The following is a 27,889-nucleotide window of genomic DNA, read 5'->3' on the forward strand; positions in this document are numbered from 1 at the left end:
ATGAGGGAATCTGACCCTCAAACAGGAAAAGGGTTCCTCATTCTGCTGGCCTAAGACAGTGCACAGTACAATCCTTTTTGCATGCCTACTCATAAGTAAATCCCATTTAATTCAATGGCACATACTCACAGATAAGCGGGTAGAGGTTTGCACTATTAGGGGGAGGGCAGACATCAGATAGAAAAAAAGCTCACACTCTGCCCCTCAGTCGTGGGCTTGGCCCAGCTTCTCCTGTCTTCTCAGTTGTATTGACCATAGTAAAGGTAAAGGTAAAGGTACCCCTGCCCGTACGGGCCAGTCTTGACAGACTCTGGGGTTGTGCGCCCATCTCACTCAAGAGGCCAGGGGCCAGCGCTGTCCGGAGACACTTCCGGGTCACGTGGCCAGCGTGACAAAGCTGCATCTGGCGAGCCAGAGCCGCACACGGAAACGCCGTTTACCTTCCCGCTGGTAAGCGGTCCCTATTTATCTACTTGCACCCGGAGGTGCTTTCGAACTGCTAGGTTGGCAGGCGCTGGGACCGAGCAACGGGAGCGCACCCCGCCGCAGGGATTCGAACCGCCGACCTTTCGATCGGCAAGCCCTAGGCGCTGAGGCTTTAACCCACAGCGCCACCTGCGTCCCTATTGACCATAGTACACACCAGCAAATCAAATACTGGTTCAGCTACTGCCCTGTGTTTTGTTTTTCCTGGTTTATTTACATCCATAATCCATATATTCATTTTGGTGAGAACATTGATATTAGCCGGTCCATGCTGTACCCCTGATCATTTTTATTATGTGTCTATTTCTGCTCATTATACTATCAGGGCAGTCACACGTGATCTCATTTTCGATACTCTTTGTGCCTGCAAATGTTTTGGGGCAGGCATCTTGCTTCATTTCTTATCAGTGTATATTGCACAACTCCCTAGTGAAATCTTGTAACTTTCTAATACCACAAATGTTCTGGTTAATTTTTGTCCCACTTTTGTTGCCCTATAGCCCCTCAGGATGGCAATAATGTGGCAGCATCAGGGAAGCGTTGCAGAACAAACTAAAGCAGACTCAATCCACCACTAATTATTGTGCCAATAACATGTTGCGGAATAAACCTGCAATAAAAGACTTGTTTGGAGGGGGTCCCCAGTCTGATTTGGCTGCAGTTATTTGGAAGATTCAGGACAAATAAAAATCCTTCTTCACACAGCACATAGTTAAGCTATGGAACTCCTGGCCACCAACTTGAATGGCTTTAAAATTAATAGCCACAATGGCTATGCTCCACCTCCATGTTCAGAGGCAGCCATGCTTCTGAATACCAGTTGCTGGAAATGCCAGGAGAGGGGAGGGCTCCTGCGCTCAGGTCCTACTTGTGAGTTTCCCACAGCATCTAGTTGGCTGGTGGCTACTGTGAGAGAACACACAGCTGCATACCCTCCAACTTTTCAGACCAAACACCAGGGCTGCACTCCTGGGCAAATCACGTGACCCACACAGTGATCTTGCCCCCCAAAAGCGCTTTTTTTGGGGGGGTGATTGCAACGCAAGAATGTGGCACCTGAATGGCTGCCAGGATCTTGCATGAAAACATGGGGTGTCCTGTTTTTTCCCCCCGGGACAGTTGACAGGTATACTGCTGGATTGCCCTGATCAAACAGGCTCATCTTATAGTCTTATGTTCAACCCCATAGAGTAATGTGGGGTTTTAGAGCTCGACCCGGGAGAGGAAGAGTGCATAGGACTTGAGCACTCCCAACTTGGAGTTGTTGCTCCAAAATGGCTGTGCATGTACATACACAGGAGACTGAGCAATCTGCCAAAGACAGTGTTTGTGAAGGTTCCAGCAGATAGGGCTTGAAAGATGTTTCAAATGCCAGGGCGCATCTAGAAGGCTGGTAGGATTGTAGAATGCAACAACTGATTGGCCTGCAGGAAAAGACCAATCAGACTCCAGGAGGGAAGCAGAATCAGCCAATCAGACGGGACTCATTGTGTAAATAATGCATATAAAAGCCTGAGGTTTGGGGGGCAATTCAATCACTGTTTTGCAAGCAGCAATAAAGAGCATGAAATCACTACAGGACTCCAAGTATATTTCACAGAGCAAACAAGCATTAGATGTTTCTGACGGTGCCACAAGACAAGAATAGGTTTTCATTCACACTTAGGGATTTCTGAACTGGAATGGATACGGACCCAGCCATGCACAACAGGTAATGATTGCCTCAATGAGACTTGGGCTCGCAGTGTCAGGCCGCAGGCTATCACTTGCTGGATCCCGCCGGTCCCCATTTCCCAAGCAGAAACAGTGGTGCAGAATTCCAGGCCCAAATGCGGCCTACTAGGCCTCTCTGTCTGGTCCTTTGGCCTTTCCCAGGCTATACCATTCACTGGCCCTGCCAGGTGTGCCAACTCTAGGGGGCTGGTGTGTCTCCGGCCCCCTCAATTTTTGTTGGAAAGGGACTGGGGCCCCTCAATGTTGAGGGGCCCCGGTGTGTGTTGCGCACGTGCAAGATCATGGCATCACACGTCACACCTCTGTCCGGCTCCTCCAAAGCGCTCGGCCTTCTGCAGTTGATGTGCATGCTCACCATTTGCACGATGTCACACATGCGCACTTGTATGCCAGGTGCCCCCAATCTGGGTGGCAACCTGGTGCTCTGGGCCCTGCTTTATAATCTCCTTGAAATTGCTGGCTGGAAGATATCCTTGAACTCCAACAATGGTTGCCAGGATGGAGGATAGGGAATGTGTAGAAGCTAGCCTCAGCAGCGGGCCTACATTTATAGGGCTCTTAAACTTGAAATGTTATGGGTGCCCCTTCGCAACCAGCAACAAGGTCTGGGGAACCACTGTTATCTTCTTCAATGGGGTTGTTCCACAAAACACCACCACATCAAATAATAATAATAATAATATCAACAACTCGGATTTTACTTAAAATTGCTGTCCTGGATTACCTTTCATGTCAAAGTCACCTTTACAGCATCTGTGGTACTGACTCTCAAACTTTGGGATTGTGGAAATATATACTAGACCCGATTTTTTTAAAGCAATGCGAACTAAAGTCACTTGTGGGGCCCTTAACGGATTAGGGGCCTTGAAGTTTCATAGTAGATACGCCCCTTACTGCGCAAAATTTAAATCCTCATTCATTGCTCTGGTTGCTTTTGTCTCTGGCCCTGCCCACTGTTGGTCTGTGGCCCCCAGAACGTTACCTATAAGCAAATGTGGCCCTTGAGCTAAAAAAAACTTTCCCACCCCTGACGCAGAAAAATATCGAGAAATGTAGACAGTATGGAAACGCATGGGACAGGCACCTCCTGGAAGCCTATGCAGAGATACCACAAAGAGCACCTGCTTTCTCGTTTCCTACGCTAGTTCGGTGTGGTTTGTTAGAGTTCTGGACTACATCTGAGAAAACCCAGGTTCAAATCCCCCCTTGGCTCTGAAGCTCATTCGCTTTCTTCAGGCCAGTCACAAAACTGATTTAGGTCACATACATTTAAAGCACATGGCTTCCCCCAAAGAAGCCTGGCTACTGTAGTTTGTTAAGGGGACGGGGGATGGTTGCTCTGTGAGGGGTGAACTTCAGGTCCCAGGATTCTTTGGGGGAAGCCATGTTCTTTAAACATATGGCGTGATCTGAGTGCAACAGTGATTGCCAGCAACTGCAGACCCTGCAAGTGTCCCTATTTGCCACGGACAGTTCTGGATTTATAGTAGCCATCCCGGTTTCTGATTTGATCCTGGAATGTCCCCCTTTTCCTTAGGACATCCCTATTTTCATCAGAGAAATTCTGGAGTTTTGTGATACTGAGCCATCTAAAGGCAGCCCTGTATAGGGAAGGTGTTTGATGTTTGATGTTTAATGTTTATTGTGTTTTTATCTATGTTTGGAAGCTGCCCAGAGTTGCTGGGGCAACACAGTCAGATGGGTGGGGTATAAATATAATAATAATAATAATAATAATAATGATAATGATAATGATAATTGAATGGGACGTCCCTGTTTTCCACAGAGGCATGTTGGAGGGTATGCAACTGGCACTGAGGGATGTTCTCTTTTTTCTTGGAGATATATATATATATATATATATATATATATATATATATATATATATACACACACACACACATACACACAAAGAGAGAGAGAGTGAGATATTTTTCAAAAATGATCTTACTGTGTTTTATGTAAACCCCTTAGGGAGTTCACATATTAAGCGTGGTGTTGTTGTTGTTGTTGTTGTTGTTGTTGTTGTTACTCAGCAAGACACCATGTGGTTTGTCTTTCTGCTCTCAAAAAGTTCAGTAAAGTGGTTGGGATGCTTAGTGTTTATCACATCCTTTGTCTGACAATTGTTCTGGCGTTGGCCCAGCTTGTAGGTTTGCCAAATGGTACTCCACCCAGTATGATGTGTGTCTGGCACTCACAATGGGAAACTATTTGCAGCCTCATGAGAGGGCATCTCCTCACAGGTGCTTTTGTCAACATAGGTCCAGAATGGCCCTGCCAGATTCACCACCCCTGTTTACTAGGATTAACAGTGCTGGCGGGAGCCCACATGACAAACCCATTCAGTGCTCACTGCTTGCGGAAGCCAAGAGATGATGAAATTGAAAGCAGAGGGTTCGGGGCCCTGAGGAGAGGGGCAGAGGCGGACTCTGCTTCCCTTCAGTGCTCAAAAGTGTCCGTGTGGAACGGATTCACTAGGCAGTTTTGTACATTGCGAGTGCACCACCACTTAGAGATGCTTGAGGATTCCTATACAAAGTTTCCTCATCCACACCTCTCAGGACTAATGTGTGGATCAATACTAAGCTGTTGTGCAGAATTACAGATGTGTTTTATAATAAAATATATATTTAAAAATGCATGTTTGCATGTTTCTGAGCTGAAATTCAGTTACGTTCTGATCTGCACACTGATTCAGAAGGTTCCGTTTGCATCAGGACTTGGAAAGATTGGATCCCTCAAGCATCCCAATGGATGTCACATGTAAGTAGATGTTCCACAGAAGAAGAAGCCCACATGTTTTCCTGTTTCTTTTTTGAAACAAGAGCTGAAAAGTCATGGCAGGAATCCAAAGTAATTCTGGGGGAGAGGGCAGGCCCTCACAGTGCTTTCCCACCTTCCTCTTCCTCACCACCTCCTCAGTGGGATCCTCCACCGCCCTCCCCCTCTTTTTCTCTTGGCCAGCCCAGGTGTGGGGTGCATTCTTCCGCAGGCCACAAGGAAAAGGAGGCACCTGCCATCGCCGCCCCAGCCCGAAGGCCCGCCCCAGACACAGCTTGTCTCCCTGCAGCTCCAGCCTCCATGAGGGAGCCTGTCATGGGACACCTGGTTGTGCCCTCTCAGAAATTTGCTCCCAGGGCCCCGGCCCCCCAACGCCACGCTACGCCACTGGGACTAGTCAACCTCCCAACAAATTGAACCACTCCATCCAGCCAATGAATCATAGCCCCAAGCCACGGAAGCCTCTTTAAATAGCTACTTTGTTCTTGAGGAGGCCTGGCCTTGCCATCCGCCTGCCCATCCATCTCTCATGGAAGGTGGGGGCAGAGGAAGACCCTTCTCGTACCCTAAATAAGTTCTGCCCTCTTCCAAAATACTGCCATTAGCTCATCCCCTTGCCTCCTTGCAGGGAGCACAGGCACAGGGCAGTTTTTAGAAACAGCCTTATAAGGGCAAGGCATCTGGAACAGCAGCAGCTACCCGATACCCCGTTGCTGCGAAACCACCCCCACAGATCTCTCGCATCAGCAGGAAAGGGTGTCCCTGGCTCCCTGCAGGAGCAGAGGAACAATCCCATATCAGTAAAGCTGTACAGAGAGGAAGAAGCTCCCAGGGACAGGAGGAGGAGGAGGAGAAAGTTGATTTTCTCAGGGGTGATCGTTTGGAGGGGGAGAAAATGGCCTCTCTGTGTTCTTGTTCACACCAGGACCTCCTTGCCACTTCAAATCTGAACAACTCAACAGGTGTGGAGTTACTGCCTTCCTTAATTGGCAGGCGGCAGCTATGTCTCATTCGCCTGTATTAAAGCACATTCAGCATGGCCAGGGACGGACATTGTTGCAGGAGATCCATATTCCCCAAATCCCTGTTTGGACACGGAGCTGCATTCAGTCCTTTTCTCTCTGCCTTACTATGACTCATTGTTGGACGGTTGTTCATGCAACTGGGGTATAAAAGTGGATGACACCCCATCATGGGGTGGGGAAAATATAGGCTGGCAGGGTCTATTTTGTTTTTCACTAGGATTCTGTGGCTCAGCAAGGCGGAAGGAAGGTGCTTCCGAGTGCATGCACTCAGCGCAAGGATTTGCTTTTAGGAGCTGTTTTTCCATAAGCTTTCTTGATTTCAACAGGAGTGAAGAAAAGGCTTTCTGCTGGTGCTGCTCTTAAAGCAAGCGCAGCCAACATGATGCCCACCGCATGTTGTGGACAACAACATCACCCTCAACCAGCATGATAGGAGTTGTTGTCCGGGAAATCTGGGGGGCACCATGTTGCCTGTCCCTGAGTTAAACCGCTGAGTTTTCCAATCTACTGCAATTGATTTGGAAATCTACCAATAGATCCTGATCTGAAGTGAGAAGCTGCTTGGAACAGGAGTGTGTGCAAGAGAGTGTGAGCATTTAATGATGTGAGATAAGTTGGTTAGTTCACAGGAACGCAGGAAGCTGCCATTATCTCAGTATTGTCCACAGAGACTGGCAGGAGCTCTCCAAGGTTTCAGGCAGGCTGCTCTTCCAGCTCTACCTGGAAATGCCAAGGATTTAACCTGAGGCCTTCTGCATGCAGCGCAGGGGCTCTTTCCCCAAAGCATCAGCCATTCATTGGGAACAAGCGCTGCAGGAAATGCTGCAAAAAATAGAACAGGGTTCTCACCCACCCAAGAATAGGACAGCAGCTTAGTCTTGGCCCAAAACCTTGAGATTTATCTGGAAACCTCAGTGACTCCCCACCCCCCGTTGCAAAGTTTGCCACAATCTCATTAACTGCATGTGTTTACCTAGCATACACATGGCTTTGTGAAAGAGGGGCAAAGCTGAAGATGCAAAATTTTCCAGTTTGGGGAAGGAGACCAGCCTGTAGGAACTTCACATGAACCTGCTGAAACGAGTGAGAACACCAGAAGAGTCTGGCTGCTGGATCAGCCTCAATGCCCAATGCTCACACTGACCAACCAGATGCCAATGCGAGGATCTGAGTGCAGCAGCTAATCTTCCCACTTGTGATTCCCAGTGAATGGTATTCAGAGGCAGGCTGCCTCCAATGGTGGAGATGGACATAGGACCAAGCAGCCCATCCCCAGAAATGTGTGGTCCCTCTTATCTCATGCGATGCTCGAAACCCATTGGGGATCCTGTTCCGCTCTAAGTGGCGGCTGGTGTCCAAGGATGGTGTGCAACTTTGCCATGAGGTCTTCCTCTCTCTTCTGTCTCTCTCCGACACTGCAGTGGCTGCAGGATCAGCCATGTCGCAGGCCCAAAGGAACAGGTGTGGAAATACTGTCAGCAATGAGATAAGTCGGAACGGTGCCCAGGCCTCAAAAGTGCAGGGTTAGGCAGCCCAGCAGAAACCCCTGGGAAAGGCCAGTCTGAGTCATTTAGGGAGGCCATAGCTCACGTTTTAAGCAAGGGAGATGTTCAGTTGGCATTTGCCTACTGGTAGATTAAACAGACCCTCGCAGACTTAACGTGGCCTTGGGGATGAATTGGATCTGATAGTTCCCCCCTCAAAGCCAGAAGCAATGGAAAAGGACCTCTCAGCCTGGAGGAACCGTAATGTGAAACTTGACTCGTTCCTAAGGCTAATTCAGCCTTAGCAATGAGCAACATGGTCATAAATCTAGTGTGATCAGGAGATCTCAAGCCACTTAGGTTTAAGTCCCCCAACATAGCGGGAGAGGCTCTGTCCTTAACTCTTAACATGAAAATGCCAATCAAATACTGTGTAAAAAATCCTCACTGTCTCTGTCATTACAGGGATATAGAAAATCAGATCTTTGGTCCATCTTGCTCAGTATTAACAAGAGTTTTAAGCTGGACACACCAAGGATGAAACCAGGGGCTGTTTGCATCCACAGCAGATGCTCTACCAATGAACTACTACAGCACAGGTAGGCAAACTATGGTCCAGGGGCCGAATCCGGCCCAATAGCCTTCTAAATCCAGCCCACAGTCAGTCCAGGAATCAATGTGTTTTTACATGAGTAGAATGTGTCCTTTTATTTAAAATGTATCTGGGTTATTTGTAGGGCATAGGAATTCGTTCATCCCCCTCCCCAAATATATAGTCCAGCCCCCCACAAGGTCTGAGGGACAGTGGACCGGCCCCCTGCTGAAAAGGTTTGCTGACTCCTGAACTACAGCCTTCCCCATAAATTTGAACCAAACTAGACCATTACCCTTTCGCTTGTTGATGTTTCAAAAGTTATTTGGCACAGAACGTGACCTGAGGGGCAGGGATATCCTTGGGGTACCACAGCCCTAATTTATTTGCTAAGTGCTCAGGCAGTGGTGCCAATGACGGAAAGACTTTGGAGCACCCACCCACTGCTGGTCCAGAAAAATGTACAGGATTAACACAGCAGAGCTGGATTATTGCATATTGAAGTAAGTTACTACTTTATTAAGACAGGGACAACCCCCCTCTCATAAAACAATTAAGTCCAGAATCTGAAATGACTTGTGCATAGATAAGCATTGTTCACTCTCTGAATCCTACCTAGGTACAGAAATCACAATGCAATATTCCCCCACCAAGGGTTTCCTTCAAAGTAGATAGATAGATAGATAGATAGATAGATAGATAGATGATAGGGGAAAATGTTATAATCTTGGACAATTGCTTGCCATTTTTCTCTCCACATAGCCATTTCTGCATTATGCATTTAACATGCAGCTAAGGCTTGGTTCACTTGCACAACAACAGTTCTATGAGGCTTTTTTCCTTTATTTTAACAATTGGGGAACTGAGGCTGAGAGCCAGAACGAGATGTCTGATGGCTGCTGCCACCTCAGTCCATGAGGAAACAAAGCAAGAATTTAACCCAGAGCTCAAATCTAGCACTTTATTCTCTAGATTAGACTCGCGTGCTTTAGGCCTACCAATCAATGACAGTGAGTGCCTTCTTTGTGTCTGTTTAGGGTGCAGAACACAGTAAGAATATGTTATGTGGAAACCTGTGAGAATTTAAGTGAGCACACCTGGAGGACAGTGAGGGAGTCTGTGAAGAGATTGGTGTTAATGTTTTTTCTGGATGAGACAGACTTGGGGGGGGCAGTCACTTGGCACATGACTAAAGCAGTGGATTGATACTTGTGATTAGCCTTTCTCTGTGTCAAGGGGGAGGAGGTTAAGGGGAAAATCTATGGGCACTTCCAGATGACCCACTTATTGAACAGTCGTCCTCATTTCCTTGCCGCATGCTTACATGGAGGTTATGCAATGCCTGCTTTTTATTGAGCATTTGTTCTGAATTGTTAGCCTTACGATTATACTTCTTCCTGATCGTCGATCATTATCGCACTATTTTAAAGTGGACCAGTGGTGCAATGGGTCAGTGCGTCTGGCTGTCAACCAGAAGGTTGGTGCTTTCAGCCCGTTCAGGGATAACTGTAGGCAGGATTCCTGCATCGCAGGGGATTGGGCCAGATGGCCCTGAGGGTCCCTTCCAACTCTACAATTCTACAATCTATGATTTCCCTGTCACTTTCCTAACTGCAAGCAGTTCAGCTTGATTTTAGAAACATGGATTTGTTGACCCGTGGTGTTTTAATTGCAGAACGCGCTTGAATCCCTCCCGCAAAATTGCAACTGCTTTGAGCATGGTGGTCACAGGACCTGGGCAGATGATGGCTTCCCTGGTAGCTCACATGGACTTGCAGAGTGGTTCTCGTACGTTTAAGAGTTGCAGAGAAGGCAGAACCAAAGGGTGGAGGTCTGGCCCTTTAGCTACTGTTATTAGAAGATGGGGCTTGTAAATTTCCATCTTCCCAGCCCTGAGCAGCATTGTCACATGTGGATTTTTCAGTTGTGGTAGCGTCGGTATGGGAAGCGATAAGTCCCAGCGAAACGTCGGCCTTTGATGCAAGTCTTAGAGCCCTGGGTGGGGCCCTGAAAGACTTACGCAGATGCTTTTCTTTTACAATGTGGTGAACGAGTCTGATCTCTCTTTGCACCTGTAGACCCGGCGCTTTTTCCACACACCAAATTCAAGGCGCCAAGAGGTGCGGCAGCAGAATGCAGCCCTGAGTTATGTTGCCAAGGTGGAGAAAGGGCCTGGGACTGTTCTTCCTCTGAACATTTGCGATTAGGACATCCCCCATCTGTGGTATTATTTCAAAGCTTAGCTTAGGACATGTTCCCCACTGCCACGCACAGATATATTTAGCTGATTCCTTCCCCTCTCCCTTGGGTCTCCATCATTCCAGGCATAGCTCAGACGCAGCCCGGGCCCTCGATAGATGCCACTGCACTGACATATGCTCTCCTTCCCCCTTTCTTTCTGGACCCACCCCGGGCCCTGGTGCGAGTCTCTTCTGACGTACTCTGCCCAAAATGTCACTTGTGGTTCCATATAGGATAAGGATCTGGGTGATGGCAAGGGACAGCTGCAGCCAACAGCATCTGATGCTCAGGGGTGGCAGCTGGCTCCAAGGGGCTGCCCCCTCCCCTGCCTGCAATGCAATGCCTGCTTGTAAGTTTAAAGGCCCGCAGGGTTCTCGAGAACCTCAACATGGCGCAGAATCGGGCAGCGAACATGAAAGAAAACACAGTATTTGGGGGCAACGATTCATTCCGGAGAAGCAAAGACCTCCTCAGACACTTGGAGTAAATTTCTCCACTGCAGCCTTCCAGCTGTTTTGGGCTACCACTTCCATCAGCTCCAGCCTGCTCGAGGGGGTCATAGTGCTTCCATCATCATAGAAACCTCTTAAATTTGGGAAGCATTGCTGCCCATCTTCCATCATTTCCATTGAGGCCCATCCAAGGCCTTTCGCCGCCCCACAAGGGAAAGGGGCACCCCGGAACATCTTGCAATCTTTTACTGGTGTCTCCGGAAATAAAACAACTGTGCAGGGTTATCCTATTCAGAATGACATCTGTGGAGAGCTGCCCTCTGCATTTTTAGCAGCTTTATGGGATTTTTTTTTTTTTAAAAAACCACACTCTCTAGCCACACAATAACTTATTTAAATATATGTGAATGCAACATTGCCACCTTTTTTAAAAAACAAAAAGCACAGGAACCAAACAGAAATGAAGAACCAGCAAAGCAAAAAAAGTTGCTCGCGTGACCATCCTTGACACCTCTCCCGGTGACAGAAAGTCCGCTACGGCCTGGTCCTTGGTCCAAGCCTGCCCACCCCGTCTCTTGTCCCTTGTCCCCCTACCTTTCGCTGTTGCTTCTCCCAGGCTGGGTCGAGCAGCAGGTCGCGGTCCCAGTCTTCTTCCTGTGCCATGTAGTCCTCCGTCATCATGTACGAGTGGTTGTACTGGACGTGGGTCTCTATGTGTGTGGTTGACATGTTGTCTTCTTCCTTCTTGCGCCCCCTTTCCCCCCTTTTCTCTCTCCTCCCTTGCTCTCCCTCACGCTCTGCAGCAGCCCCCTTCCTTCCCTTTTGCTCCCCTCAGCTCCTGTCGGAGGACAAGGTTCCCCCCAAGACTGTTCAGGCTGTGCGGTGGTTGTCTGCCTGCTTTGCAGCTGCACCTGTCAAAACCAGCCCACGTGACCAGTCCTCAATAAGTATTATCAGCCCTGGGAAGGGGGATCAGGTTCCATCTTAAAAAGGCCAAGGGGAGGGGACAGCACACATGTCCCTACCAACCAGATGGGGGTGAAGACAGCTGCTGGCAAGCCAAGGACCCCCCTTTAAAGCACAGCCGGTGGGCTCTTAAAGGAGAAATCGCCCCATCGATTTGTGGGGGACCCCACGTCCGACACCAGCCTCGCTGGACGCAGAGGAAGGATTGAGGGAAAGGGGGAAACGGTTCCTATTTGGGCCAAATGTGTCCGAGGTTCATGGGGGTGGGGTGGGGTTATTTCGATCGGTTCCTACTGAGATACCAGGAAAGATTCCTTGGATGCCATCTGCTTCAAGAATAAGTATATGGCCTATGAAGAAAAGGTTTTGTGAGACTCCGTTTTGGGAAGGAAGCAAGGTCAAAACGCTTGGGGTCATGTTTGGACTAGGACCTGGGGGACCAGGGTTCAAATCCCCACTAAGCCGTGAAGCTTCCTGGGTGACCTTGGGTCTCTCTCTCTCTCTCTCTCTCTCTCTCTCTCTGCCTAGGCTGCTTCACAGAGTTGTTACTGGTGTAAAAGAAAAATGAGCAAAATGTTCCTAGATGGACTCCTGTGACCTTGGGTTGTTCCTTGGTTTCCCGAGCACACAATGAAAACTGCACAGTAAAGTCGTTTTCCAGAAGAAAAAGCAATGGGCTCAAGGCTGGAGCCTTTGAGTTTTTCAGTAGTGGAAGAAAGGCACTCTGTGCATAGAATAATAGAACTGTAGAGTTGGAAGGGACCCTGAGTATCAAGTCCAACTCCCCTGCAATGCGGGAATATGCAACTGTCCCATATGAGGATCGAACCTGCAACCTTGGCGCTATCAGCGCTATGCTGTAACCAACAGTGCTATCCAGGCAGAAATGTCCAGATGCAATATCCTTTTCACTGCTGCTTTGCATGTTCTGGGACCGGAGTCCTGGTATTGAAAAGAAGCTTTGCTGAACGTTTGGGATATAAAAAGTGGTCCTGAAAGGCCATTGTATCACCCTTCTTATTTATGTAACTATTCATTAATTGGTTCAGTTTCTAAACCACCCTTCATCAGTTGCAATCCCAGTGCAGCTTATGCTCCGAAATCAATACATTAAAGCAATATCATTCCAGTAATAGCAATTCTTAACAATTTAAAACATATTAAAATACAAGCAAAATTAACAACACAGTCGTGGGCATTATTTCACGTTTGGTTTTCACTACATTAATAAACCTTGTGACGTTAATGTAGCTCAGTCAGTAAGAGCATGAGACTCTTAATCTCAGGGTTGTGGGTTCGAGACCCACAATGGGCAAAAAGATTCCTGCTTTGCAAGGGGTTGGACTAGATGACCCTCGAGGTCCCTTCCAGCTCTACAATTCCATGTATTTATTTTACCTTATTTTGTGGTCTAGAAATCTCTCAATAGATAAATAAAACAAATTCCCTCCAAAAGCCTGGTTTTAAAAAAGTGCAGCGACCAAACAATTGTTGTGTGCCAGCCCAATCTCTGAGTGGTGCAAGATCCCCGGGGCTCCAGGTGCTTACCCAAATTTCATGTTTCCTTTTGGAATGAGACACAACAGAGGCTGTGGCATCTTTATGATACATGATTTATTTACACACATATATGCAACCTGATGGAGGGGTTCACGGCATTAACACCACAAAAGCATCTTATTTCTCCCATAGCTGCAGCCTTGGATTCAAACAGAAAATTTTAACATTGCTCTCAAACTTTACCCTGACACTCTCTCCAGCTTGCTGCTTTAATTCACCAGTGCTCCAAACTCTGGCTTTGTCTTCTGACCAACTACAAGCTAGTCTCACCTTTTCCTTTGTTTCCCTTAATGGCCCATCTCCCAGGCTATCACCTCAACACAGGAAGCTAACCTGGTTTATATTTCAACCCTTGCTGGGTCCAGGGGTAGAAAGGTCTTGCATACAGCCTACTTCCTCTTCCCCCAAACTCATAGCATAATGAAGAAGCCAGTTGTACTACCAAGGAAAGGGAGTTTCATAGGCAAGGTGCCACCACAGAGAAGGCTCTAGCAGCCTTCACCCAACAAGCTCCTCCTCTGCCAAGCTCAACAAGCTGGGATAAGTAGATCCTTCTTCCAGTATTTGGGTCCTACATCATTTAGGGCCTTGCAAGTTAATGTTGACACCTCCAGTAGCGTATAAGCAATCTCCTTCTGACAGAAGGGCGATAATCCTTTCCACCGTGCTGAAACCAGAACGAATAAGCCCCTCCCTCCCTCAAAATGTAAAAGCGTCACCTCTCCACGTTCATCTGCAAGCAATAAGCTCCAAGCGCATTAGCGTGGACGAAATGATTCTGTGTCTCTCACCAGCCCTAATAGCACAGGGCAATGGGAGAACCAGCCTGGGTGACATTTCTAGGGGGCAGGAAAACGGTCCTGCAAAAGTCTCATTCGTCCTCTCCTGTCTGGGATAGGCGATGAACCCACATTTGGGACAGATTCCAAAGAGGTTTAACCTCTTTATACTCTGCTAGCATTTGCATAACCTGGTGAAGCCTCTGTGCTTCAGCAGGGGGCTTGCTCCTCCTGTTACACTGCCGCTATTCTTAGGAGCAGTGGGAAAGTGCTTGAGAGAAGGACAAGAGGCCCAGAGAACATCTCAGGTTTGGGTGCCTGAAAGCAAAGTGACTTTGACCTGTGCCTTGAAAACCCATATCCTGTCCCAGGAAATTTCATTACTTTACCACCTTTCCTTCCAAGGCGCTCATCAGAGTGCCATACAGAATGCTCCAACTCCCATGTTATCCTCACAACGACCCTGCAAGGTAGGTTAGGCTGAGGGAGAGTGACTGGCCCAACATTTAGTCTTCATGACAGCTGTCACTCAACTAACTGAGCTACAGGACTAAGTGGGGATTTGAGCTGTATTATATCCTCTAAAAGGGACGTGGGTGGCGCTGTGGGTTAAACCACTGAGCCTAGGACTTGCTGATCAGAAGGTCGGTGGTTGGAATCCCTGCGACGGGGTGAGCTCCCGTTGCTCGGTCCCAGCTCCTGCCTACCCAGCAGTTTGAAAGCTCGTCAAAGTGCAAGTAGATAAATAGGTACCGCTCCTTAAGGAAGGTAAACGGCGTTTCCGTGCGCTGCTCTGGTTCGCCAGAAGCGGCTTAGTCATGCTGGCCACATGACCCGGAAGCTGTCCACCGGCTCCCTCGGCCAATAAAGCGAGATGAGCGCTGCAACCCCAGAGTCGGTCACGACTGGACCTAATGGTCAGGGGTCCCTTTACCTATATCCTCTAAAACAGGGTTTTCCAAAGGTGGGTTTCCAGCAGTTTTTGGACTACAACTCCCATCATCCCAGACCTCTGGCTTTGCTAGCTAGGGATGGTGGGAGTTGTAGTCCAAAAACAGCTGGAGACCCACGTTTGTGAAACCCTGCTCTAAAACAACCCTGCAAAGTAGTTGGGCTGAGACAGAGTGGCTGGCTATGGTAAGATTTCAACCTCATCCTCATGTAACAAGACTCTAACCCTGGGGTTTCCAACGTGGTGCCTGTGGGCGCAGGAATGCTCACATGGAACTCTCATGGTGCCCAGAAGGCTCTTGATGAGAATTACCGTATTTACTCGAGTCTAATGCACCATCAATTCTAATATGCATGCTAATTTTTGCAACATAATTTGGCAAAAAAAGGTGCACATTAGACTTGAGTAAATACGGTAGAGGTTTTAAACATGTTACTTACTTCTGGTTCCTGGGAAGTTGGACTGGCAGGTGCATTTCTCTCCCTTGGAACTACATTTCCCAGCATGCACTTGGCTCTCAGCTGTTCAGAATGCACTCAGGCATTTTCCTTAGGGGCCAAATGAGTTTATAGCGCATTTAGAGTGCTTCTAAGCTAATCAGGGAGGAGACCAGAGAACCCTCTTGTGGCAAAGAGCAGCCATGACGGCTTGTGTGGTTTTTAAGTGGGGAGGGAAGGAATTGAGTGGATTGCTTCTAGTCTACCCTTTTGAGAGCAGCCAGAGAAGAAGAAATACGAAAGAAAGAAGAATAAGAAGTGGGGGAGAACAAGAGGAATAGGAAGGAAAGGGGGAGCAGGGAAGGAAGAAAATAATATCAGAACCGGAAATATCCACCCAGTTCTGGGATGAGATTTTTTTTATAGAAATAACAAAAGTACTGTACTGGGGAAAACCCATTCGAGAGTACAAAAAACTAAGAGACCTTAATGGCAGAGTAGTGGTCAGCACATGAACAAAGACTAATTTTACCTTCTGCATTCCAGAATACATTTTCCTTCATATTGATAGCAGCAACTTTCCATCTCCCTCCAGTTCTGCGTTCGCAGGAACTTTACTATTATAGTTTACATTTGAACGATGCCTTTGGGTTGGGAAAAGCGGGGCAGGGCTGGGGCAGGTTGGAATGTTTGATTGGTAATCTTTTACTTCTGGTTAGGAAAAAAGAAGTGAAAATATCTAGCAGCAGTCCAGACAAGCTTTTTTGAAGACCAGAAGCTGAGCATCACACCGGGCTGCATCCCTATGTTAGAAAGCCTTTCTGTTGCTAGTCTGGCCTTGCAATGGGGGTCACTCGCTGCTCTTGTCCCCCCCAGCCACCTCCAGAAGGCAGCCCCAATTGCAGGAACTGTTGGCTGACCCTGGCCTCAGTTTCCCTTCCTAGGTTGACTCCATCACATCTGTTTTTCGGTCAGGGATCATAGGGATCAGCCTCCTGGGCCAGATTTGAGAGTTGGGCAGTCTGCGGCTTGAGGTCATTGTGGCATCTGATGCCAATATCCTTTGCAGCATTCCTGCTGAAGCTGCACCAGAAAGAGCTTCTTTACGGCTCTTTGGACAGCAGGGGGCTCTTGCGGTGGGGTGGAATAAAGCTCCTTTCTCTCCTTCACTTTGTTCTCCCCCCACCCCAGGCAGTGAAGGAAGGAAGCCAGAATGTGTTGCTACAGTGAACAGCCTTTGACATCACAGCCCTGAGGTTTATTCTTATTTTTATTTTACTAATTGAATTTATATATTGCCCTATACCCGGAGGTCTCAGGGCGGTTCACCAAAAATATCACAATATATAAAATCCAAACAATAACAATAACCCAATAACACCCCTCCCCCAAAAAGCTTTATTTTAAAAGGGTATAGGATGTCAATCAAGTCAACCAAAGGCCTGGTTAAAAAGGAACGTTTTTGCCTGATGCCTAAAGGTGTATAATGAATGCACCAGGTGAACTTCCCTGGGGAGAGCATTCCACAGACATGGAGCCACTGCAAGGAAGGCCCCGTTCTCGTGTTGCCACCCTCTGGACATCTCGAGGAGGTGGCACACGAAGGAGGGCCTCAGAAGACGATCTTAGGGTTCATATGGAAAGAGGCAGTCCTTGAGGTATTGCAATCCTGAGCCTTTTGCACCTGATCTCTCTCCTAGCTCAGGGACACTCGCCAACGCTTTTGCCAGCCTTTGGAAGGATCTCTCCCACTTTAATCTCTGCTTCTCTGCTGAGACTAGGGGGCTGCACAAACCATGCAGGATTAGAATCATAGAATCATAGAGTTGGAAGAGACCACAAGGGCCATGGAGTCCAACCCCCTGCCAAGCAGGAAACACCATCAGAGCACTCCTGACATATGGTTGTCAAGCCTCTGCTTAAAGACCTCCAAAGAAGGAGACTCCACCACACTCCCTGGCAGCAAATTCCACTGTCGAACAGCTCTTACTGTCAGGAAGTTCTTCCTAATGTTTAAGTGGAATCTTCTTTCTTGTAGTTTGGAACCATTGCTCCGTGTCCGCTTCTCTGGAGCAGCAGAAAACAACCTTTCTCCCTCCTCTATGTGACATCCTTTTATATATTTGAACATGGCTATCATATCACCCTTAACCTCCTCTTCTCCAGGCTAAACATGCCCAGCTCCCTTAGCCATTCCTCATAAGGCATCGTTTCCAGGCCTTTGACCATTTTGGTTGCCCTCCCTGTTCTCCTGTCCATCAGCTGACATCAGTAGGTTTGGGGTTAGGGTTCAGCTTAGGTTGGGGATTAGTGTTAAAACAGCTCAGGACCGCAATAGCTCAAGGACCGCCTCTCCCCATATAAACCCACCCAGACTCTGCATTCATGTGCCTCTTCCATGTGAGGTCCAGAGGGTGGCAACTCGAGAACGGCCCTTCTCTGTGGTGGCTCCCTATTTGTGGAATGCTCTCCCCAGAGAGGCTCGCCTGGTGCTTTCATGATATAACTTTAGGCATCAGGCAAAATCGTTCCTCTTCAACCTGATTAATATTATATAGCCTTTTAAATCTGCTTCTGTGAGGGAGCAGGGGTGATTATTGTTTTGTGTTTTAACTATTTATTTGCACTTTTATCTTGTGCTTGCATCTTGTGAACCGCCGTAAGATCTTATGGGGTTTGGGTTCAGGTTCGCGTTAGGGTTAACATTAATATTGGTGTTGTGGGTGGTGACCGTGCCATTGTTGATTTGGGGTTTAGGGTTAAGGCTGGGGTTGCATGCACCTCCAAATAGCACCGTACCGTGTGTCACGGGTTAACCACAAAGTCTAACTTTTACCTCCACGGTTGGAGGCAGTAATGTTTCTGAATACCAGTTGCTGGAAATTGCAGGAAAACTCAGGCCCTGTTTGCGGGCTTCCCACAGGATGCTGGACTAGATAGGCCATTAGCCTCATCCAGCTGGCCAATTTTATAGATTGTATTTATATCCCACCTTTTTCTCCAAGGAGCCCAAAGTGGAATACAGTGGTACCTCGGGTTAAGTACTTAATTCGTTCCGGAGGTCTGCTCTTAACCTGAAACTGTTCTTAACCTGAAGCACCACTTTAGCTAATGGGGCCTCCTGCTGCCGCCGGAGCACAATTTCTGTTCTCATCCTGAAGCAAAGTTCTTAACCCGAGGTACTATTTCTGGGTTAGCGGAGTCTGTAACCTGAAGCGTATGTAACCTGAAGCATATGTAACCCAAGGTTCCACTGTACATGGCTCTCCCCTTCCTCATTTAATCCACCACAACAACCCTGCGAGGTAGGTTCGGCTGAGAGTAAGTGACTTGCCCAAGGTCGCTCTGTGAGCTTCAGAGAGGTCTCTCCCAGGTCCTGGTCTGCCACTCTGACCACTACAACACACCTCAGAGTGGTTAACGAAAATGTTTATGAGCGCAGAAGTGTGTTTTGATCAACAGAAATATATAGACAAGTTGTAGATTAAAATAAAACCATCTCCTTTTATTTTACATTTCTCTACAATAATTCAAGTGGGACCCAGATCTTTAAAACTCTGCAATAAGAATTTCAACTAGAATTCTCCTTGTTTGCCAGCCTACAACTGAGAACAACACTAGAGAGCTTTTGTTTTTTTGCCAGTCTGGTCAGATCCCTCATCCGTCTCTGTCTTCCAGTCCCTAGCCCTTCTGGGCTCCTTTGGTTTGTTGCTCTTTCCAGGTTCTTCTCATTTTGCGGCATTAGTGCTAAAATGTCTTCATGGGAGGGAAGTAACCCCTGCAGAAAGGAAGAATAACAGGCTCAGTTTCAGCACAGAATAGACAGCTGAAGGTGATGCCAAACATTTAAAGTACATTTAGCGCAAACTGCTTGTCTGCAAAGAATCTTGGGAACTGTAGTTTCCCTTCCCTTGCATAGAGCTGCAATTCCCAGCACCCTTAACAAACAAACAAGCCCATTAGCATTGGTAAGGTGGCAGGCAGGGAGGCCAACAGTAGGTGGCGCCACAGTGAATGCCAAGCAGAGCCAACTAATTGGAGGAGGAGGAGGAAGAAGCTGATAGGCAGTGCCAACCCCAGGACTGGTTGTAAGTCAGACTGGTGCAGGCTGCCTGAGTTTGGTGGGGCAGTGAGTGCCCCATTTGCTCTTATGGACCCATCTCCACTGGTTGGACTCTATGACCTCCAAATCCCCTCTAGGACCCTATGCTCTTGCCCAGTTTTGTTCCAATTTGACAGGGCTGGATATGCTCCCAGGGCATTGGCTTCAGAGCAGTGGCAGGGACCCTCTCAGGGTTAGGAAACTCACAGCCGTCTCTCAAACCCCAATAGAGAACCAGGTGATGAGGCACTTCCTTTCACCTCCGTGCCAAAACACTCACCGCTGTTGTACTTGCACTGCTTCAGGGCCTCGTTGAAGCCCTCGCACAACGTTAGGTCGCTCTGGTTGGTAGCGCAGTCGAGGAACTGCTTTATCTCGTAGTGGCAGGGGCCAAACTGGGATCCCTGATAGGCTGGCTGCGGCCTGGACTCCTGTAGACAAGGAAAAGAGAGGAGTAAATAACCGCAGGTGATCCTTTCTGAGAAGGGACTTCACCCAGGGGGAAATGGTTTTGCAGACGTAACACCTCCCGATTAACCAAGGACAGCTCTACCAAGCTAATCTTCCAGGACTTTAATTAAACCCATAGCCAAACGGCTTAGCGTCGAAGTGTCTACTTTTAGCTGGCAAGAGTCATCCCACGGATGTCAAGAGGATGCCAGACTCTCTCCATCTACAATGATGGCCACCACCCCGGGTCCACCTTGCATAAAATAGGCTTATATGCATGCACAGACATTTCTCCCCCATGGCTGCTAGAGAAGTCTTTCTGCTGAGTGTGTGGAATGCAACAATGCTGGGAGGGCAGATGGGTGTGGCTTGGCTGGAATGGTCTCCTGGGTCAAATGGAGAGGCCTAGCAGACAGAAGGGATGCGGGTGGTGCTGTGGGTTAAACCACAGAGCCTAGGACTTGCCGATCAGAAGGTCAGCGGTTCGAATCCCCGCGACGGGGTGAGCTCCCGTTGCTTGGTCCCTGCTCCTGCCAACCTAGCAGTTCGAAAGCATGTCAAAGTGCAAGTAGATAAATAGGTACCGCTCCAGTGGGAAGGTAAACGGCGTTTCCGTGCGCTGCTCTGGTTCACCAGAAGCGGCTTAGTCATGCTGGCCACATGACTTGGAAGCTGTACGCTGGCTCCCTCGGCCAATAAAGCGAGATGTGAGCACCAACCCCAGAGTCGGCCACGACCTAATGGTCAGGGGTCCCTTTAACTTTACCTAGCAGACAGAATTAGGCCCATGGCTGGTGGTTCGAACCCACCCAGAGATGTCTGTGAGCAGGATTCTTGCATGGCAGGGGGTTGTTATTGTTGCTGCTGCTGCTGTAATTATTATAATTTACCACCCTTCATCAAAAGATCTCAGGGCATTTCACAAAATAAAATGACCCTTGGGGTACCATCTAACTCTTAGATTCTAAGAACACTCTCCTGAGTCAGATTTTAGATTGTAATCTCCTCAGGGCAGAGATTTATCTTCTTGTATGCTGCATTACAGTGCATAACCATAAGGCATATCAGCAGTTCTCAAAGGGTGTGGTGCACTACACTGGTATGGCAGGAGAGGATGTGAAGTATGGCAGGAAGATTCAAGAACAATAAAAGAAAATGTAAATGTTTCAGGATAGGATAGGATAGGATAGGATAGGATCAAGACTATTTTGGGGGGATATACAACCAGTAACAGCATCCACAACTCTCTTCAAGAGCACTGGCTATTCTTCTACAGTTCTCCACGGCATGTTGTTGTGAACAGGGATTTTCAACTCTGTCAAATATGAAAGATCAGAAGAGAGAAAGGCTTCTCTGTGTTGAGGAGGAGGCGAGTTTGTTCATCTCAAATTAGACCCAATATAAATGAGAAAAAGCAAGCTCATGCCTCTCATCGAGCTTGTACACATACTCAAAGGACATATGTAAGAAGCTTGTTTATAATTATATTCTGGGAATGATTCCTGTTCTCGTGTAGCTGCATTGTTTTGTACTTTCCAGATGCCCCATGATCAAATCTTAAAGTGGTTGTGTTTGATTATTTCTTGTCAGTAAAAAAATTGGTACAGCACAAACAATTTTTTTATTCTCAAAGTGTGGGCGCAGAGGAAAGCTTGAGAACCGCCGATATAGATGAAGAAGAACGAACCCACAGAAAATTGCACTGTTGTGCATTTAGAAGGCTAGCAGCCATTCCTGCACCCTTAGCAACACACACACACACACACACACACACACACACACACGGAGCAACTTGGAAATTACAGCCTCACCTGGACAGCACCGCTGGCTGGCTTGGCCGGCTCAGAGCTGCTCCCTCCGCTGAAGGCCCCGGTGAGTGCGCCGCCAACCACATGACCCACCGCAGAGCCGACAGCCACACCTGCCGCGGTCGTAGCCATCTGGGCCATTAAGCCAGGCTGCTGGGGCTGAGCTGGAGCAGCCATTGCCGAAGGAGGAGGGTGAGCTGGGGGGTGGGCATGAGATGGCGCTGGGCTGCTGAGAGAAACAGAGGAGGAAAGAAAAGAACCAATGGAAACTTGGTTCAGGGTTTGCAAACAGAGCGGTCTTCTCCAACCTGATGGACTACGACTCCCACCAAACCCATGCAGTGCATCATGTTATAAATTTCTATCAGGTCTATCAAGAGGGGCCATTACAGTAAACTTTTAGATGGATCACAGCCCGCTGGGGAGTGGGAAGAAGAAGAAGAAGAAGAAGAAGAAGAAGAAGAAGAAGAAGAAGAAGAAGAAGAAGAAGAGCAGCAGCAGCAGCAGCAGCAGCAGCAGCAGCAGCAGCAGCAGCTTGGATTTGATATCCCACTTTATCACTACCCTAAGGAGTCTCAAAGCGGCTAACAATCTCCTTTCCCTTCTCCCCCCACAACAAACACTCTGTGAGGTGAGTGAGGCTGAGAGACTTCAGAGAAGTGTGACTGGCCCAAGGACACCCAGCAGCTGCGTGTGGAGGAGCAGGGAAACGAACCTGGTTCACCAGATTACGAGTCCACCGCTCTTAACCACTACACCACACTGGCTCTCCAGTGGGTTACAACGCAATGGGAGGAATTTGATGTCACACTAAGGAGATTGCTCCATCAACGCAAACGTGACACAACCATCTCTCGCCCCCCCCCAGGCCATTCTGTGGGTTCTCTCAACCAGAGTTCAAAATTTGCCAGGTGCATTTTGCACCTGTCTGCCGGCCACTTGCGACCAAGTCAACATGCCCGGGCACCAGGATGACTAACATCTGGCGTCTCCACCATCTGGAGGTGCATGCCTGGAGATCCTTGGATCTGGATTGTGTTCACACGCTAGTGACATATCCTGTGGAATTCGACCCATCACATTTTATCTGCACAATCAGAATGAATATCGGGAACCACCAAAAAGTCGTATTGAAAAATGGCAACTAGGCATTCCGTTTTGGCGACTGTAACTCTGGTCAAAGAGGCCATTTGGCACCTAGCTTATATATCTGAGTTTCTAACACTGCTCTCAACTGCCCCCTGAGTCAATTTTGTGGGGCAGACAGGGGGAAGCCCCATTGGGCTGGCAAAAGCCCTTGTGTTCAAATCCTTGTGGGTTCCTGCTGTCACAACTGGCTAGCTGAATCTGGCACAACTTTTGGTTTACTTCTGACCTACCAGGGAGCAGAGTTCACTTTCTTTCAAAACAATCTAAACACGAGACTGACGTTAACACAACCAGCAATTCCAAAAGGTCACCTTGGGATGCTTGGCGATCTTTGCAATCAGGTGAAACAGCAAGTAAATACAACTCATAGATTTGTATCTAGAACTTTCTAGTCCTCCCTCTTCCTCATGCCAAATCCTTGTATGGTGTTTATGTATTGACAGTATCTCTGGCCTGCTCTCTAGTGAATATTTTTAGTCTGCAAACCTGGAGAGCTGCTGCCAGCCAGTGTAGGCAATACAGTGGTACCTCAGGTTAAGTACTTACCGTAAATTTCGCTCCATAACACGCAGATTTTTCCTCCTAGAAAGTAAGGGGAAATGTCTGTGCGTGTTATGGAGTGAATGCCTACAGATGGCGGGGGAATCTGCTGCAGTTGTGAGCAGTTCGTGACTCGCTTTGAAACAGCAAAGCGGGTGTAAGCGGCTCCTGTCAGCGAGCCGAGCTGGGGAGGAGGGAGAGAAGCAGAGCGGGGTTGGCTGCTTTAAAACAACCCCATCCTCTATGTTCCTCTCTCCTCCCCACTGAGCTGCTAAGTAGCAGCAAAGCTTTTCAGCCAGCCTAGCCGGAGGAGGGAGAGAAGCAGAGCGGGGTTGGCTGCTTTAAAACAACCCCGTGCTCTCTGTCCCTGCCTGCAGTTTTTTGCTGTCCGATTTTAGATTAGCCACTGTAGGGGCTGTGTGTGTGTGTGCTTGAGCTATCGTTCTCCTCCTCCTGCTTCCCGTTCACTCTCCCTACGTCCCTCCGACTTTAGAATTGACACTCTGTGTGTCTGTGTGAGAGAGAGGGCTCCGTCTCCTCCTCCTGCTTCCCGTTCCTCTCCCTGCGCCCCTCCGACTTTAGAATCGACACTCTGTGTGTCTCTCTCTGTGTGAGGGCTCCTTCTCCTTCTCTTGCTTCCCGTTCACTCCCCCAGCGCCCCTGCGACTTCCAGCGCCCTGCAACTTTAGGGCCAGTTCTCTCTCTCTCTCTGTGTGTGTGTGTTTTGACCTTACTGCGCTTGTTGGGGGAGAGTGTTGGTCGCAATTTTTCTTGATTTGTCTCTGAGTGGTTACTATCATGGTTTCCTTGCCGGGGAGGAGGGAGAGACGCAGAGCCTGCTTGTTTTAGCAGCATCCTTCTCCACACACCCCACACGTGCTCCTTGTCCCTTGAGTTCTTTTCCTTCCCTCCCCACTTAAAACGTGGTTACAAAGCACGGATCCACATGGATCCTCAGGATTTTTGCACTAGGTCACCCCAAATTCACCATCAGATCACATAGCATATCCATGGCTACAGCCTGCACCAAAAAACACACGCACCCACTGTTTCATGGGGCCGCAGTGGTGCAAAACCGTGGTTACAAAGCATGGATCCACATGGATCCTCAGGATTTTTGCATTGGGCTACCCCAAACTCACCGTCAGATCACATGTCTGAGGCCACAGCATGAACCACAAAAATCATACATCCACTGTTTCGTTTAGAATATTTTTTTTCTTGTTTTCCTCCTCTAAAAACTATGTGCGTGTTATGGTCAGGTGCGTGTTATAGAGCGAAAAATACGGTAATTCGTTCTGGAGGTCCGTTCTTAATCTGAAACTGTTCTTAACCTGAGGTACCACTTTAGCTAATGGGGCCTCCTGCTGCTGCTGTGCCGCCGGAGCACAATTTCTGTTCTCATCCTGAAGCAAAGTTCTTAACCCGAGGTACTATTTCTGGGTTAGTGGAGTCTGTAACCTGAAGCGTATGTAACCTGAAGCATATATAACTCGAGGTACCACTGTACTGAGCAAGATGGACCAATTGTCTGACTCTGTATTAGTCAGCTTCCTGTCTTCCAATATCCTGACCTCAAGCTATCTTAACACCTCCACGAGGCAACAAGTTCAATGCTGGAAATTGATGGGGGAAATCTAAAACTGGGGGGGGGGGGGAGGATGTTTCCCAGGAAACCACTGAACTGATTGCTGCTGACTTTACCAGGGAAGGGAGAGATTATAGAAACACAGCCTTAGAATGTTCCAGAAAAGAGCACCTTACAAAAACACACACCATAAAACTGAAACAGTCACATTTTTTAGAAAGGAAGAAATATAGCACCCTTACTACCAATATGATTTTGCAGTTTAAGACTTCCATACAGCCTTTTCTCATTCTAAAAAGTGGAATCTCATTATTTTAACTAGGCCTGATGTCACTGGTAGTCTTCAAATCTACGAGCAAGCCAACAACCTTCAGCTACCCACACTCTAAATCAGTGACGCACCACAGAACCTTCTAGGTGTTGGTTCCTAATTTGTGGATCGCCCTCCCTGCTGAGATGCATCTGTTACCCTCCTTGTTATCTCTCAGGAAAACATTCTTGTTTTCCTAGGCATTTGATGGCTGAAAGATACTGTTCCTAAGTGACCTTGAAATTATTACTATTTTTTACCAACCCTTCACCCTTAAGTCCCGGGACAGGTTACAATCCAGCTAAAAACTCAAATCGGTAGAGCATGAGACTCTTAATCTCAGGGTCACGGGTTCGAGACGCACAAAGGAGGGTTGGACTAGATGACCCTCCTGGTCCCTTCCAACTCTACGATTCTGTGAACTTACAATCACGGGAATAAAGTGCGTCCTTTTATAAGGCGGTGGTCCTGCTTAGTGGTAAGTGTGACAGCTTTTTGTTTCTATTTTAGTTTTCACTGCTACCCTTTAGTGTCTGCTGCCTTGGGCATCTCTGGGAGGAAGGGCGGAAGAGAAATTAAAATTAACAACCTCCTCTCCAATGATTTAATTTTTTTTTTGAAAATGTGAATCGGGAGCCACCCCAAACTTCCCCACCTATTTCCAGTGTCAGAACTCTGCGTTTCTGACCAACAAAACAGTCTGGTGTGGTGGTTAGAGAGACAGTCTGAGGCTAGGGAAAACAGACATGAAGCTCATTGCATGACCATGGCTGGGCCAGCTGTTCTCTCTTAACCTTGCCTACCTAACAGGGTTGTTGTGAGTCAAAAACTGAAGGGAGTGAAGAGAGGTCACCTTGAGGTCCTTTGAGAAACGACAAGATATAAACGCAATAACCTAAATACATAAAGAAATGTGCGTGTACAGATAGGTTTTTCTTTCCTCCTGGTATGAGGCAGGGGTCGATAGGGTTTTTTCCAGGACGTAACCTCAATAAACCTCGGGTCCTTGCAACTGCTCCTTTGAAAACTAAGCCTTACTTATTTAAAGGTGACACTGTCAACCTCGCTGCTTAGACACTGCCCTCGTACCTGGCCACAGTCGACCGGGATCCCACGCTCCTGCTGCCCCTGGGCATGTTGATCCTGGGTCTATTTGCACCAGCGCTGCTCCTGACTGCCGGCCGGCCTCCTCCTCCCGCTGCTGCTGCAAGACACTCCGAGTCTCCTTGAACTCGATCGTTGCGCAGCTAGTTTCAAGAATGGAACCCACGTGGTTCAGCATCAATCATTAGAATTAGAACGTTCGCTCTGAGCAAGCGCAAAGCCGCGCAGCCAATGAAGTCTCTGCCCTCTTCCTGCCGACGCTAGTTTGGAGACACTTTCCCCCGCCCATTCACAGACACCTTTCCTCGCCCTCCTCATAGAGCTATAAATTGTAGAGGCGCAGCAACGCCGTCTATGGACGGAGCTTCCTAGTTCCTTTTGACGATTAGGTAGATATATTGTAAATTTGTTTTGAACCCGGAGGTTCTCTTTACCTATCATATCTAACAACTGCTGGCGACGCTCTGTCAGTGTCTCTAGCCCACTTTTAAAAGCCATCCAAGCCAAGGCAATGAAGCCCACAATACACAGTCAAACATAAAGAACCCCAGTTGTTTGTTGGACTTGTTGTTGTTGTTTAGTCGTGTCCGACTCTTCGTGACCCCATGGACCAGAGAACGCCAGGCACTCCTGTCTTCCACTGCCTCCCACAGTTTGGTCAGACTCATGCTGGTAGCTTCGAGAACACTATCCAACCATCTCGTCCTCTGTCGTCCCCTTCTCCTTGTGCCCTCCATCTTTCCCAACATCAGGGTCTTTTCCAGGGAGTCTTCTCTTCTCATGAGGTGGCCAAAGTATTGGAGCCTCAGCTTCCGGATCTGTCCTTCCAGTGAGCCCTCAGGGCTGATTTCCTTAAGAATGGATAGGTTTGATCTTCTTGCAGTCTATGGGACTCTCAAGAGTCTCCTCCAGCACCATAATTCAAAAGCATCAATTCTTCGGTGATCAGCCTTCTTTATGGTCCAGCTCTCACTTCCATACATCACTACTGGGAAAACCATAGCTTTTACTATACGGACCTTTGTTGGCAAGGTGATGTCTCTACTTTTTAAGATGCTGTCTAGGTTTGTCATTGCTTTTACAACTCCCATAATCCCTGGCCGTTAGCTATGCTGGCGAGGATTGATGGGAGTCTGATAGCGTGCATTATCTGGATCACCTCACCCTAATAGCTGTGCAGTTTAATTGTCTTCGAATGATTAGAGGGAGGGGTGAAATATCTGCTTGCTTTCTCTGTATCATGCATAATTCGAGTGTCTTTGACTTAAGAAAACCATACAATAGAGCACAGTGGTTTTCCCAATACTGGGAGCAGGGTGGGTGGGAAGACACAAAAGACAGAGCGA

General features: G+C 48.0%; 2 protein-coding genes across 3 annotated transcripts in view; both read right to left on the minus strand.

Moving 5' to 3' along the window:
• ACTN3 (actinin alpha 3) overlaps positions 1-11,723 on the minus strand; it is a 41,581-nt gene extending 29,858 nt beyond the window's left edge. The window contains exon 1 of the mRNA XM_079956575.1: positions 11,393-11,723. Coding sequence (XP_079812701.1) covers positions 11,393-11,527 — 135 coding nt within the window. The 5' untranslated portion in view covers positions 11,528-11,723. The remainder of the gene's footprint in view (positions 1-11,392) is intronic.
• Positions 11,724-18,969: 7,246 nt separating this feature from the next.
• On the minus strand, positions 18,970-26,735 carry CHCHD10 (coiled-coil-helix-coiled-coil-helix domain containing 10). Of its 2 annotated transcripts, none has more exons than XM_079957313.1 (4): positions 26,529-26,735; positions 21,856-22,078; positions 19,875-20,025; positions 18,970-19,270 (listed from the first exon to the last, which is right to left on the minus strand). In XM_079957313.1, exons 1-4 carry the CDS (start codon positions 26,573-26,575, stop codon positions 19,251-19,253), a joined length of 441 nt encoding a protein of 146 aa, XP_079813439.1. In that variant the 5' UTR covers positions 26,576-26,735; the 3' UTR covers positions 18,970-19,250. The 2 variants fall into 2 exon arrangements, with proteins under 2 accessions (XP_079813439.1, XP_079813438.1); XM_079957312.1 differs by having other exon boundaries at positions 21,856-22,081; positions 26,529-26,734.
• Between the last annotated feature and the right edge of the window lie 1,154 nt (positions 26,736-27,889).

The sequence above is a fragment of the Podarcis cretensis genome (genome assembly GCF_951804945.1).
Source record: "Podarcis cretensis genome assembly, chromosome: 16".
NCBI classification, from domain to species: Eukaryota; Metazoa; Chordata; class Lepidosauria; order Squamata; family Lacertidae; genus Podarcis; species Podarcis cretensis.